Consider the following 14,974-nt stretch of genomic DNA (forward strand, 5'->3'; position numbering starts at 1 on the left):
GGCTGTTCTTCCTTTTTTTTTAAATCGCACCCTCTTACGGACTACACCTTCACTCATAACATTTGGGCACTAAACAGCACACGATTCACGACGAATTTCGGCTGCTGATTGATTTAAATTTTAATTTATATTAATTTAAATTTTTGCCCAAAGAAATCGTATAACACCACGCACTTAACCCTTGGCAGGATTTTCTCCTATGGCACTCATGTTCGTACGCAACACACACGGTGGTTACTTTCTGGATCAGAGGCGCAGCTAAGAATTAAGGGTAGTGGGGGTTTTACCTACAATTAATGCTGGAGGGTCTGAGGGGTATGGAATGCCCACCAAGGTAAGCTGGAGGGTTGAGGGCCCTCCCCAATAAAAATGTTAAGATATAAATCATTCAAAATGGAGAGTTTTACGGCTGAGTGAATAGTTCGATACTTTGTTTTTGAGTCATCTGTCCCCCTAATATTAGTTACAAAATTTGTCACAGTAAAATATTTTTATAAAAAAAATTTCTGAGCTCTGGGGGGGGATTTTGTTACCAAACCCCCACCCCCTCGCTGCATCACTGTTCTGGCTTGCCCTCTTTGAGGGTAAAGGATCTCCGTGTTTTTGGCCCAATGATTACTTATTCCTCTACTTGCCCTTCCCACAAAATTAAGTCCATTTTATTGTGCAGTTCACCCAAAGGTCCTTTCTTTGATCTATTTCAAGGTCAGTCTCCGAGCAGGAATCCTGGAAGATCCTAGTTATTGTTGCCTCCAAAATTTCTGTGATTGGTGAGTGTGCAATTTCTTTCTTACATTAGTAAATAAACATCATTGACAAGCTAACTGCATCACACATTTTAATGTTATGACATGTGGCGTGCTATTAGAAATTATGTCGATCGAAAGATATTTATCTCCTGCTATTTAACATCAAAGGAGAATGGTAATCGAGGTTTTGATCGTTAAATTTAAGTCACTCAGAAGACCTTTTTGTGACTCATTTTGGGAAAAAATTGCCATGAATCTGCTTCCTCATGATAAAGTAATAGAATATGGGTAAACATGACAATTTGGCAAGAATTCCAATGAACGGCATCGACCTTTTCTTTCCCACAACTCCCACTTTGAGAAAAAAAGTTAGAGAATAGAGTAGTTTCCTTCATCACAGAAAATGAAAGGCATTGATTGTGATTTGTTACCCATCATTAGAGTATTCATAATATACAAATTATTTGGTTTTAGAAATCCCACTTTAGACGAATGGCAATGGTCAATTTTAACCGCATTTGAAAAAATCTAGATTGGCACCCATGCGATGTCACTCCACGTGACGTCACAGGTACTTAGTTTCTATACGAGTGGATAGGAGTTTTATATCGCCTGAGATTACCAATGCATGCATGAGTCACAGAGCTCAGGGAAACATGTCTTAATAATCACCTATTAAAACTGCCTAAGGTCGGAAAGTTTTCTTCATTTGATAGGGTATTTATAATCCTTATTTAAGCCAAGCACTACTTGCTAGCAGGGTACTCTGCTACCTGCTAGCAGCCTGCATCATATCAGCACTCAAAGCTTCCCCCCAAGGTCGCCTCACATGGCGACAGCGGGAACCAGAATGATGTCACACGGGGTTTTCCCAGCATTCACACTTAGCCGTCGTGTTTTCGCACGCTTGAAATTTTTCACTTTTCATTTAATCGCCAAAAATTGATATGGTCATTAAAAAATCTAGAAGCGTGAAATACGTACTCCAGGAGTAATAATCTTTCAATTTCGGCAATAAATAAATAATAGGAAACCACCCTATTGAGTGTCATGTCCAGCCCTCATGTACGAGTCTGAGGTATCCAGATTTACAATGGCAATCCTAGAGAAAACAGTCCATTTAGCATCAATTCCAGTTCCAAATTCCAGGAACAGAGAACCAAAGAACCAAACCAATCTATCCTAAGTGTTAACCTCTCCCACATCTGCAATTCATAATAGGAGTACCAATAATGCTAAATAAATGGCTTACTTGGCAACAGGTTTATTTTAGTACCAGGAAGATGCACTTTCTTCCAAACCACCTCATTGCCTCTAAACTTGAACATATAAGACACAAATTTCATGTAGACTTGTGACAAAGAGTGACTTGTGACTAAACAGTTCATACGTCAATGCTCAAAAGTCCGTTATGAGATACATATTTCTCATTTACTATGAAATTAAGCTCTGGTTCTAATGAATCTCTACCATCCACCTCCAGAAATCCACCTGTTACAACCACGGAAAAACTATTCTCGAAATAGAGGGGAGACCTTAAAGTCAGTGTAATTTTTTTCTCAAAAAAGGGAAAAAACTGACACCAGAACAAGTTGAAATTTCAATTTATTTAACAATCAACATTACATGCATTTTCCAAGCAAACATGTGTAAGAGGAGTGAAAAGGGCGAAGTTCAAGGGTAAAAATTCTCCACTTTTGGCAAAAGTACCAAATATAAATATGTTTCAATCAATTTCTCATCCTGTTTCACCTGCAGGCGATATGCTTGCACTCTGCCATGCTCCTTCATCCAAATAAATCTTTACAGCCTCAACTTTATAGCAAACTTAAAATCGTATAATGGGCAGAGCAAGCGTACTTTTGGAAATGCCCAATGATCTCAGTCCATCCACCTAAGTACTTTTGCAACAGAGGAGAGCTACAAAAATAGTGACTAATGCAGCCATTAACCACTATTTAAACGAACTAATAAATGATGCTTTTTCCAAGTTTATAGCCCATCCCATCTACCTCAAAAACAGAATATATAAGATCCACAAAATTAGCTTAATGCTTGTGTGTACATATCTATTTCTTTGCTGCTGAGATAATTTTTTTCCAGGAGGTCCTGACTCTTTATGAACAGTTTAAGTTCCACTGAATCACATTCATGATATCACCTTAACCTAAAATACTGATCAATGCGTATACATAAATAATGATACAAATATAAAATAATGGCATCATTGTTAAAAATAAGTCCAAAACTTTAAGTTAATTATATTTGTTTCCAGCCCAATTAACAACAGGCATAATGCCCAAGTGACAGCCATAACAGAGATATTTTAGTACTAATAATATTTATCTATATAAAATGTTGATAATTTATGAATTATTCATGCAATCAAATAAATTATCAATGGGAAAATTCCAGATGAATACCCTGATAACCACTATTGTATATGGTTTGGGACTCACTGGACAGAAATGGATTGATGTCCATCTTATTGGTGGTTTAATTAGGAAATAAATACATGAGTATAACCACCCAATGACAGTATCCCATGACTAAGCTTGAAATATTAAGTCGCCACTAGTACGACTTATCTCCGTCAAGGCATTTTTTTGTTTCATGGCACTTTTTTTATTTTATTTTTCCACGGTTTTTAATCTCTCTATCTCCTCTGAAAACTCAAGGCCTATCAACTTCAAAATTGCATTCACAAAAATTAAGTAAAGCCATAATTTGCATAAATAAGTCCATAACTTTTAAAAAGTTAACGATAAAACAAAAAGTTAACTATGTTTAATATAAAAGTACATATTAACAATAAGTAAAATGCCTAAGTGACATCCATTACAGGGAGATTCTTTGAACCACAATTGAAACTTTACGACTATAAAAATGTATACAATTAATTATGCATAATTTTAGGCATTACAAAAGTTACACATACCATGAGGACGTTCTGGATTTGTATCCAGAAACCACTGATATCTATGACTTGGGGCATAATTGGCAAGACTGAATTTAATATCCATCTTGTGGGTGACTCAAATTGAAAATTTACTTTTACTAAAACCACTCACTGATTATTTTCTTCAGCTAAGCTTCTAAGAAAAGTTCAACTCATCCAATGTGAACTTAATTAAATAAATTACCTAAATTCGAATTATGCAAAAGAGGAGATCTAAAAATTTCTCTCTTAAAGTTTCATGTCATTAAAAGTGTAAACATAGGTACCACAAAGTATGTACGACCTTAAATGTGCAGAATGAAGGTAAAACTAAGGCAGAAAGTTGCAATTTCTCTAAGTAAGTAAAACAATACACCATATCTTCACTCGGCAAATGTTAGGCCAAGCAAACATTTAGGTGTAAAATTAATTTTTTTATTAATTACCTACTTTATGCACTAATGTGCTAATTATAAATATTTTCTTCAAACAAATATTCTCCATGGTATTGCAAATAATGATTTTTTTCATTTTTAGTTTTAATACAAAATAAATTTATATAATGAATCATAATGATTAAGAGGTGATATAAATTATATTTTTAAATACCAAATAGATTCCCTTACAATGAATTAATGGATATAAGAATGAAATATTGCACATGACCTTTTGTATGACATTGAGGCTATAAATAAATTCTCAGGAGATGCTCCATTTGCATGAGTGATTCGTTTTCATCCTATATTTTATTTAACCATAAGTAATCTTATGCAGTCTGTATACCAACCAAAGTCAGATCAGTCTGGATGTGAGATAAAGAGCTGACTCAGGGTATTGCATTTACGCTAAACGTGTCGACCTTCACGTATCCATTCAGCCATACTTCCAATTGCCCAACTCCCATGCGCTTACATTTTGCACTACATATCTCCCTAAAGTCTAGTTAATCTTGTGTCTTATGTGAAATTATAGTAGATATTAATAATTTACCATCTAAGTCAAACACTGCTGATGGTAAATTAAAACCGCTATTAGATACCTACCACTGAATTAAAGGAAAAGGAAACCCTGGCAAAGATTATTTGTGATTTTTAGGGAATTTAATCGGTCAAATTCCATCTAAATGGATGATTGACCAAATGTACTTCTTTGAAGCACAGGATGACAACACCTAACGAAGTTTTAGGAGTGATCATTAGTGGGAAGTTATTGCTGCTGACCATTTCAATGAAAATGACTGGATAAGTGTCTTATATAAGTGCAAGCTAACTTCAAACATTTTTGCCAAATTTTAGAGCCAAAACTATGTGCAATTGACAATTTGGCAGAAACAGTAGTGTGGTTGATCCAAGTTGAGATTTCAAGCTGGTTTCAATATCAAGCTGGTCATCAAAAGCACTGGGAAAAGAATATGCTTCCGAGAAATACAGTTGAAATTTTACGGAAGATATCTTCCCATTGTTAAATGCAGAGCAAGGGCAAGAAATTCTTATCAGGTGACCCTCCATTTCGCCAGAAACTAAGGATATGGTGACAAGATGTTAAGAATAGAAAAGTGTCCAATGGGAATTGAACCTCATATTTTGTCCGATCTGCAAGAAAGTCCCTGAGCAAATGCTCCCATAGATATTGCCTCATTAAATGCAAGGGAATACCTGGTGGTAATACATTATTTTTCAAGATACTTAGAAGTAGCAGCACTTAATTTGATGACAAAGGCAGGTGTGATCGCGAAGGTCAAGGGAATGTTCGCTCTATTTGGTATACAAAAGTATGGGTGGATTAAAGTTAGCAATTACAAGGAGAATTCAAGCAAGTTGCCAAAGATTTTAACTTGCGCCTAATCACAAGCAACCCATGCCATGCTCACAGTGATGGAGAGGTAGATGCCGGAGTAAAGATAGTAAAAAACATCCTATCTTAGGAGAGAAGCCCTAATCTTGGTCTTTTAGTTCATAGATTCACACCTCTGCAAAACATTCACAGCCGAATAGAATTACTCATACACGCTGGTTAAGGGAAAATATTTGATTGGTCAGGATAGAGCTGGAACCAAGTGAGCTGAGGAAAAAATGCAGGAGAAGAATGAAAAAAAACATCAATTAGATCAACGCCATCAGACTCATGATTTGAGTAAGCTGCAGCCAGGAGATCGAGTTTGGGGATATACAAAAAATGCTAAGAGACAATGTAGAGGAAGAGATAAGGGCCACCAAATTATTATGTAAGGACAACCGGGAGTGACCTCAGGAGAAATACGGCATATATCTAGTCCTTGCCCCAAATAAAGAATACTTGGACATGGTATACCGAGACAGCATACCTGAGAAAGAAGGTTAGCCATCACCAAGAGTCGACACGGGGAGTGGAGCCCAAATAAGTCAATTTGGGAAAATACTCAGATCTCTGAAGGATTACTGGATTTGCATTGCAAAAATGGTGGCCAAGATTGTATGAGTGAGGGTGTTGGGGATACAAGATAGGCAGCAAGTGGGCCCTAGCCCACACATATTCCCTTCCTGCCTATAGCCTCCCCTTATCCTAAAGGGAAGGGTATTACCCTCACCTTCTCACTGTCTCGATACCAAGGGAAACTTGGCAAAGCAACCACCTTCAAGGATCAAAAGTAGAGGCTTGCCATTCCTACAGGACAACCAACATAACAGCTCATGACAGATGCACACATAAAGAATAAATTTCAGTAGTAAGCATACTGAAAATAAAATTTGTTACCCAAAGCAACTTAGTTTCTTTTATGAAGTTTGTACACGGTTCACAGAGGTGCAGATTTAAAAACTAAATAACCAAGATTCTCTCTACTTAGATAGGATGTATTGTTTTTCAATACATATTTAGACTCCCACTTCCACCTCTCCATTATGCTGAGCGTACCATGGGCTACTTGTGATTCGGCAAAAGTTATAATATGTAAAGTGTAATATCCTAAGATAAGAGATGAATATGTACAAATATGTACTCTTAAAAAATCTATAAATGTATCGTGTAGTCCTAACCTAGTATATGACAAACTGCTTTTATTCTCCTTCAACTGAAAGTTGTTTCATTGCTTGTTTGTTATTGCTTGTTAAAAACATTATTTTTCTGTAAAAACATAAAGATGTAGTGGTAGTTCTAGGTTCTCCTACTCTTAAGGTAGACCAGTAAAGCACTTTTGTAAGAGGGCATAAAATGAGCATTAACCACAAGCACCAACCAGTAATAACCATTACCTTAGCTAATTATGATATGCATTTCACCATAATACTTACCTTATGATTACTTTAGCTGTACTGAGATCATATGAGCCACAATTTTCACAAAAATGTTCTACTGGAGGAGAATGAAACTGAGATGACCACAGTGTGAAACAGGACTCAACAGTGTTTAACCAATTGAAGAGAAAAATAACATAGAAATGAATTACAACCATGTTCACTGAAAATCTGTAGCAGTTTGATTTGAAAAAAATTTATGAATTTCTGATTAAATCTTATCCTTTGCTGCATAATGGCTGATAAATCGTGCAGATGGGTCACTCACGTTGGTCCACTTAGGCATCCAGAAGTAAGGCATCCAATGAGATTGTCCAGGATAGTTCTCTTCAAATTTCATTCTACAAATAAGAACAGAAGAGCAGAAGCAAATAAGTTCACTAAGTCCTCAACATACAAACAAGATGCGTTCCAAGTCCTTGTTCATTAGCAGCACTGGGCAAAATACAGGCCGAGGAGCATTTGAAATACAAAATACTGCTCCAAATGCATTTGAAATACAAAATACCTTATACTTGGGTACTTGAAAAACAAACTAAAACATATTATTGTAAATACCTTTTAAAATACAAAATACATTACAGTGGAAATTAAGAGATCTTTAAAAATTATAACCTGTCTTGGCATGTTATGGATAATTGTAAACATGAAGAAAATGATTCAAACGAAAACGAAGTATTCTCTGAAGCATGATGCTACGGAAGTGTTATCAATCTACTTCAAAAGTAGTTTACAAATGTATTTTTATTTTAGAATGGGGAAATACCAAAAATCTGTATTTGAAATACAAAATACAAGATACATTCAGGTTGTGTACTTGAAATACCAAATACAAATTACAAATGTATTTCAAATACGTATTTTAAAATACTTGTATTTGAAATGCCTACATACTTCCTAGCCCAGTTTATAAGTTGAATTTGTTCACAAGTAGAAAACCCTAGCAAGGCATCATGAATTGTGCTTATCCTGCAGAATGCAACATTGCTTTACAAGTTGCATTAACTAACTTATCTAGCTGCGCATACGATGAGGCTGGAGCCAAAAAAAATTCGCTGCCCGCAAGGAGGAAGAATGGGCAAAACTCTGAACAGTTTCTGACTTCACAACGGTTTAATTGATGCTCTACACTGGGCCCAAAGTGTGGGTTCCTCTACATCACACCACGCTGCATTGCACAACCTCAAATTTGAAATTTCAGTCACGCTTGAATTTATGAATGCTCATATCTCTGAAAGTTCGTAAATCGAGAACCTATTTATTCATGTAAATCATGAATGCATTGTTCCCTGTGAACTGGAAGGAAAATTTCCAATTCCCTTAGATAGGAGAGAAAAATTTCCTTTGTTTATCACTCAGTAAAAGATTTACTGATGGTTCCAAAATAAATGCTGCGTTTCAAATATAGGTTCATTCTCTTTTTTAACTGTGAATGATATTTCTTTGGGTAATATCCTCAGATAAGACATGAACGTGTGCACACTACCCTAAAAAAATTCCATATATACATTATGAAGTCCTAACCAGGAGCCTAATTTGGATTAGTGGCATGTAGTGATAGTAAGCCTAGGGCAAGCTCTATTTTTTCATTGCAGTTATGCAACCCAAATTTCATGAACAACTTTTTTATGAAAGGTCGATAAGAAAAATGATGGATGTACTCGTATTATTAATGCTTTGTGTACGGCCTGGTTTCGAAAACCACGCATCCGTGGCTGTGTGATAACGGATACAGGAAAAAGGTTTGCACGAATGCTTCAAAACCACTGCTTCACGTCGCAAACTACACTGTCAGGCACTACGCCCGTACTCGCGTCTCGCACAAGTTGCCCGGGTTGAAACTGCTGCGGGACTTATATCCGTGATCAAGGAGCGCGGTCGCGCACTGCGAGGCTTGGAAAACAGGAACACGGTGCTCCCGTGAATGCAACTAGAGCGCGATCGCTTCCGTTTTACGAAGGGGATTCTAACGGAAATGATAAGCCCCGTATGTCCTAGCATTGATGCAGTAATTCTGGTGATTTTGCGTAGGATTTTTAAAAACAAAGATCGCGGAAAAAATTGAGCGAGAGTGAAAACCATGCACGGATAATCCGCAACCCGGATAAACCGCAGCCGGATAATCGGGAGTCTACTGTATTATTATTTATGCTGTTATTCTGCTATTTTAGAGCACATCTGGAACTCATTGTGAGCTTTCTTCTCCAGTTTGCGATCTTTGTAGCGGTGATGACATGGTTGTACTTGTATTTCCTTAATACAAGTACAACCATGTAATAAAGTTTTCTTAATTCAGAAAAAGATGATAAGATGCATGATGGGAGTCCACTACATCACTCCCTGCAGACCTCTATTTGTAAAATTAAACATCTTAACTGTCCCAAGTTTGTATATTTTCTGTACTGTTGTAGTTGTAAAAAATAATCTTCATCTTCTTAAGTTCAATAATAGCATTCATGCATATGGTACTAGAAACAAAAATGCAATCCATGCAAAACACCACAATTCAAAGATATCCAGCAACAGTGTATTTGCAATGGGGACAAAAATATACAACTCACTCCCAGAGAGCATCAAATCTACAGGATGTATTATTAGTTTTAAAAGCAAGGTGAAAAAATATTTGTTAATGAAATCTTTTTACACACTAAGTGAATTTCTGACAGACAAGTTGCCTAAATGAATTTTGTTTGTTTATCGTAACCTGAAACTGAGATATGTTTTTTCCTTTAATTGTATTCCTGTGCCTTTTCCTTCATTCCTTTTCCTGGTATTATGTTTTTTTCTCTTTGTTATAATTACTGTGTGACATTGTTTTTGTATGCCAAAATTTTTGACGTACCCTGTACGATTACTAACTGTAGGCTATTTTATAACCTACTCTGTATATTGTCTACTGGGGATAATAAATTATTATTATTATTATTATTATTATTATTAATACAGTGGAACTTGGTTAGTACGTTCCTCCTTAGTACGTTTTCCTCCTTAGTACGTTTTCCTCCTTAGTACGACGATTTCTCTCGGTCCCGGTACCATCGGAACAAAATACAGGCAAAAGTATTTGGTTAGTACGTTTGAAAAAATTGCGCTTTCCTGGTTAGTACGCTCAATTGCTAGCCGTGACGCAACCCGCAATTCGTTCTCCAGTATCTTCTTAAGGTCGTAAAGCTCCGAATTCATGATTTAATTTATTATTACTAGCCATTAAAATTCTTGCATTCATTCCACATATCTTTCTTCGACCGTGATTTATCCAAATGCATTTCTCAATTGTTATGACGCGATGAATAATAAAATATGGCCATTTATCAGGAATGTCTGACTATGCAAAACTGCAGCCAATGAGAAGCCGCAATTTTCCCCACCCCGAGCTCCTCACCTTCTATTGCCTCTGCAGTGCCCACTGCGCACAAATTTCACGAGTGGGCAATTGTTGCTATTGCACGAGTTATCATGATGAAGAAATGAGTCTTATCCAATTCCCACTTTATCTAAAGCAGTACTGCACGACGTCAATGCTACGTAGTACGTGCGTATTTGACTACTGCTGCGGGAGCAGACGATGCTCTGGATCTCCACGCGAAGCTTAGCTTAAAAATACTTGATCTCGGCACGAAAGCAGACGACATTAAACAAATTTTAATAGTAAATTTCGACTGTTTAATATAAAATCTTCTTGTAATTACCTCGTAATCTAATAATCTTGCGTGTTATTATTCGATATATCGATCGCTATAACAATCGATATGGCTTTATTCCAGAAGCGCGAATGTGTACGGCTGTTGCCGTAATTTAAGGTTAATATAATTTTGTCCAATTTTTATGATGTTTAAAAACAACCCGTTGACATACTCAGTGTTGTTTTTATATTCTCCGAGTATGCTGTGACAAAAAAGAAATGACTTAGCTATACTTGTCCTCTTTCTATAAATAAATATGGGATAAATCACGGGAGAAAGACGCCGTTTTCATGTAAATGTCTTCGGGAAATCTATGAGACATTGTGATTTTTTATTCACATGGTATTGTTTTTCAATGTAGCGCCCATTTTCTTTATTTTAAAGGTGAAAAGAGTTCAGGAAGGCGATCCTACGAGAACTACCGATAGTAATTGTAATTGTGACGACTTTTCCACAGATTGCAATTACCCCGACTGCTATTTTTTACTTTCCTCGTTAGCACGTTTTCCTGGTTAGTACGTTCATTTTTTGTGGTCACTTCAGAAACTTACTAAACAGGTTCCACTGCACTCCATGCGAGGCCTAGTTTCGAAAACCAGACATCCGTGGCTGTGTGATCACGGATACAGAAAAGTGGTTCGCCCGAATGCTTCGAAACCACGGCACGACGTCGGAAACTATACTGTCAGGCACCATGCCATGTAGACGTGTCTTGCACCAGTTGCCTGGGTTGCAACTCCTGCGGGACGTGTATCCGTGATCACGGAGCAAGGTCGTGCACCGTGAGACTTGGAAAACAGGAACACGGTGCTCCCGTGAATGCAGCTAGCGCACGATCGCTTCCGTTTTACGAAGGGGATTCTAACGGAAATATGTAATATACTTCATAACCTTCTACCAGAATAATTAAGAAATTTATCATCAATTGAACTCTTTCTCAAAAGATACCTAATTAAAAATACCTTGTATAGTGTTGATGAATATATGAACTAATGTAAAGAAAACATTTGTAAACGTATTCTATGAGCAGTGCTTGTACTTAAAATTTTATGCTGTGACAAATGTGACTTTCAAAATGCATACTTTTTTATGTGAATGTTACCTGATATATCATCCCATGTTATTCATCAGTGTATTGTATTGACGAGCCTATACCAATTACTAATCTGTATTGGTTCTCTTGGCTAATAAAACTATTATTATTATTATTATTAATAAGCCCAGTGTATGCTAGCATTAATGCAGTGATTCCGATGATTTTGCATCCGAATTTATTTTTCTATAAAATTCACGGAAAATATGGAGCGAGAGTGAAAATCATGCACGGATAATCCCCCACACAGATATACCACACCTGGATAATCAGGAGTCTGCTGTAGTAATTTTTTTGTCCTTCACAGTGATAGCTCCAACGATAGCTTTTCAAGGATTATGATTATGACCCATCATTTTCTGAATCACAAGGTAATTAAACCATCCAAGATATTTAGTGGAAGCTCTGGTTGGTTCCAGACTTTTAAACAGCAAGCAAGTACATATTTTCACAGGGTTGATTGATTTAAATCACTTTGATTTAAATCATGATTTAAATCACAATTTAAATCACTTGATTTTTATTTTTTTTAATCAGGTGATTTAAATCATAATGTGATCTATATGTTTGATTTTTAAAGAGTCAAGAAAAGGAAGCTGTAAGTGTATAATTTTGATTTTTATTTCTTAATTAATACAATGAATCGACAGTTATCAGCACAATGGTGGCTCTTAAATAGAAATGATACTGTAGGAATGCATGTTACATGAAAATTTAAAAAAATGGCTTTGGTTAGAATACTAGTGTATCCGTTGAAAAAAAATTGATTTCTGATTTAACTTCTAAGCGTAGGCACCACACAAAGTAGCAATTACAGAATTTTTCTAAACTTCATATGCTTTAGAACATATTGCACATTTGATACTTCCAATGGCAACTTTATATTATGCTGGTGTAATTTTTAATTTGATACCATTGGCATTTCCATAGTTCTCTCCCCTGATTGACTAAATGCTGTATTAAGTTTAGAGTATGTTGCCTCTTATTGTTTCTGCAAATGATCATTCTCCAATATATGCTGCCCAAATAGTTAGTTTTGCAAATAACTGAATTTTTGATGAATGGAGAATCATAAAAATCTCATTTAAATCAATAAAATCAGATTTAAATTTTAAAAAATCATGATTTTTATCAACCCTGTATTTTCAGTACTGCGATATCAGGAGAATCGGCTAGAACTCATAGCACAGTTGCAGCTGATGTACTCTGAGCTGTGACAGTGGCTCCTTTCCCCTTCAACTCTTACTTTACCTTCATAATATTACCTACATTTTGTGACCAACTCCCACCTACTGTTAAGCGTTGTCATCAGAACAATCATAAATGCTATTTGTGATCGCATTTAGATGCATAAATTTTGACAAATTTCATTTAAGCTATAATATAATATATTCTTTAAAGTATTTCGTTCTTTGCCAATTATGAAACAACACTTGCCAACTGCTGGAAATGTGTTACAATCCCCTGAGATAACATGCATTGTTTCCAAGATATTAGCCAACCTACAAAAGGGGAGAATTTCAAAAACACACGTGTATTATTTTAACAAGAGAAAACGACTTTGAATGCCTGTCTACTATATTTAAAGATATTTTAAACTATAAATGTTTACATAATTAAGCTTTTCAAAGGATATTAATTAGAATATGGTTCAGAGGAAATTCAATACCCGATACCTGTGCCACCAGGAACGCATCCCTATCTTCCCAATCTTGAAATGGTCTCTCTTAACGTGAGTTGAGGGCATTCGCTTTGAGTGCTGAGCTCATACTAGGTTACTGTACCGTAACCAAAACACATCCAAAAGTTTCATGGGGGTTTGAACCCTTTACAACCCTTCCTCAATGGCTACAGCCTTTGTTCGGGAGATATGTAAGTAGTTTTAATCCTTAGTAGGCACAAATGATATCATGATGAGTGAAATGGTGATCATACCTGTAATAATAGGACTCTTTTGTCTTAGGAGTGCAATGTGGATATTTTTTGCAAGCATTTTCCAGGGCTTTGTCTGTAACCTTGCTTTCCACAATATCCTGTATAACTGTGAAGAGGGACTTCTTCTGGGATGCCACGCCATCACTGTAGGGAATATAAGACATAAGTAAAAATACTGAATGGTTATTGTAATCTCAAACCCATCTCGAAGAAATGAAAATTCAATCCCTTTCATTCTTACAAAGTATAGGGGGCACATGCCCTCCCCAGACCCTTAAAAATGTGCAATATTTTTAAGTTCAAAGTATACCGGGACTAGCCGCGGTGATAACTTTTACGGGAGTCACCCGCAATGCACAATCGTGCAAAAGATCCACAGAGAAAAAATCATTCGCCTTGACCGGGATTCGAACCCGGATCCCCCAATTTCCGGTTGAGTGCTTTAGCCAGTTAAGCTACCGAGGCGTCATTCATCCCTGTGGATATTTTCCGACACTACCGGACAAGGTGTTGCTGGACTGCTGAGCATATGATGCCACAAGCAGTCCAAATCGTGCGCACAGCGCCACAGCCGGAGAGCAGGCCCGGACATAGAACACAAGGAGTGTTTGCTCTAGACTAGTTTAAAGTATACCGGGACTAGTCGCGGTGATATATAGCCGTGGGAAAATATCCACAGGGAAGAATGACGCCTCGGTAGCTTAACTGGCTAAAGCACTCGACCGGAAATCGGGGGATCCGGGTTCGAATCCCGGTCAAGGCGAATGATTTTTTTCTCTGTGGATCTTTCGCACAATATTTTTAATACGGTCCCATTATCATTGCGTCCATTTTGTATTACGAGGTATCCTTGTGCCCCCCCAAAATAAAATCCTGAATACATCCTTGCTTGTGCCCCCCCCAGAAAGAAATCCGCCTCGATCCGCCCCTGTTACAAAGCATACTATTATTAGGGTGTACCTTCTTTGGGTAAAAAATTTTGGATTTCTTAAGTACAATTTACAGATTCATTTCCACTTTTTCTATTTTACATGGCACAAAATCTATGTCCAAAGTGCCTTTTCAAGGAACATGTAAAATACCTACAGTGAGTCCTCGTTTAACGTCACCTACCGTTCCTGAAAAATGTGACGATAAACGAAATGACGTTAATCGAAGCATAATATCCCATAAAAACAATGTAAAAATTGAATATCGGTTCCTAGACCTCACAATTCCTATGCGAAAAAATTTTAGCGTATCACATCTGGGGCATTTTTTACGATGGGAATGCCAAACTATGGCATAGATTGGGGGCGAAGGAT

At 36.7% G+C, this 14,974-nt stretch overlaps 1 protein-coding gene across 1 annotated transcript in view; it reads right to left on the reverse strand.

Annotated features, from left to right (window-relative positions):
- Positions 1–2,337: 2,337 nt before the first annotated feature.
- The window catches only part of LOC124164559 (asparagine synthetase [glutamine-hydrolyzing]), a 33,734-nt gene continuing 21,097 nt past the window's right edge, over positions 2,338–14,974 (reverse strand). Inside the window, exons 9-10 of the mRNA XM_046541931.1 lie at positions 13,671–13,814; positions 2,338–7,300 (exon numbers count right to left, since the gene is read on the reverse strand). Of these exons, the coding sequence (XP_046397887.1) occupies positions 7,171–7,300; positions 13,671–13,814 (274 nt within the window). The 3' untranslated portion in view covers positions 2,338–7,170. The remainder of the gene's footprint in view (positions 7,301–13,670; positions 13,815–14,974) is intronic.

This window comes from Ischnura elegans, chromosome 8 (genome assembly GCF_921293095.1).
Source record: "Ischnura elegans chromosome 8, ioIscEleg1.1, whole genome shotgun sequence".
In the NCBI taxonomy this organism is placed as follows: Eukaryota; Metazoa; Arthropoda; class Insecta; order Odonata; family Coenagrionidae; genus Ischnura; species Ischnura elegans.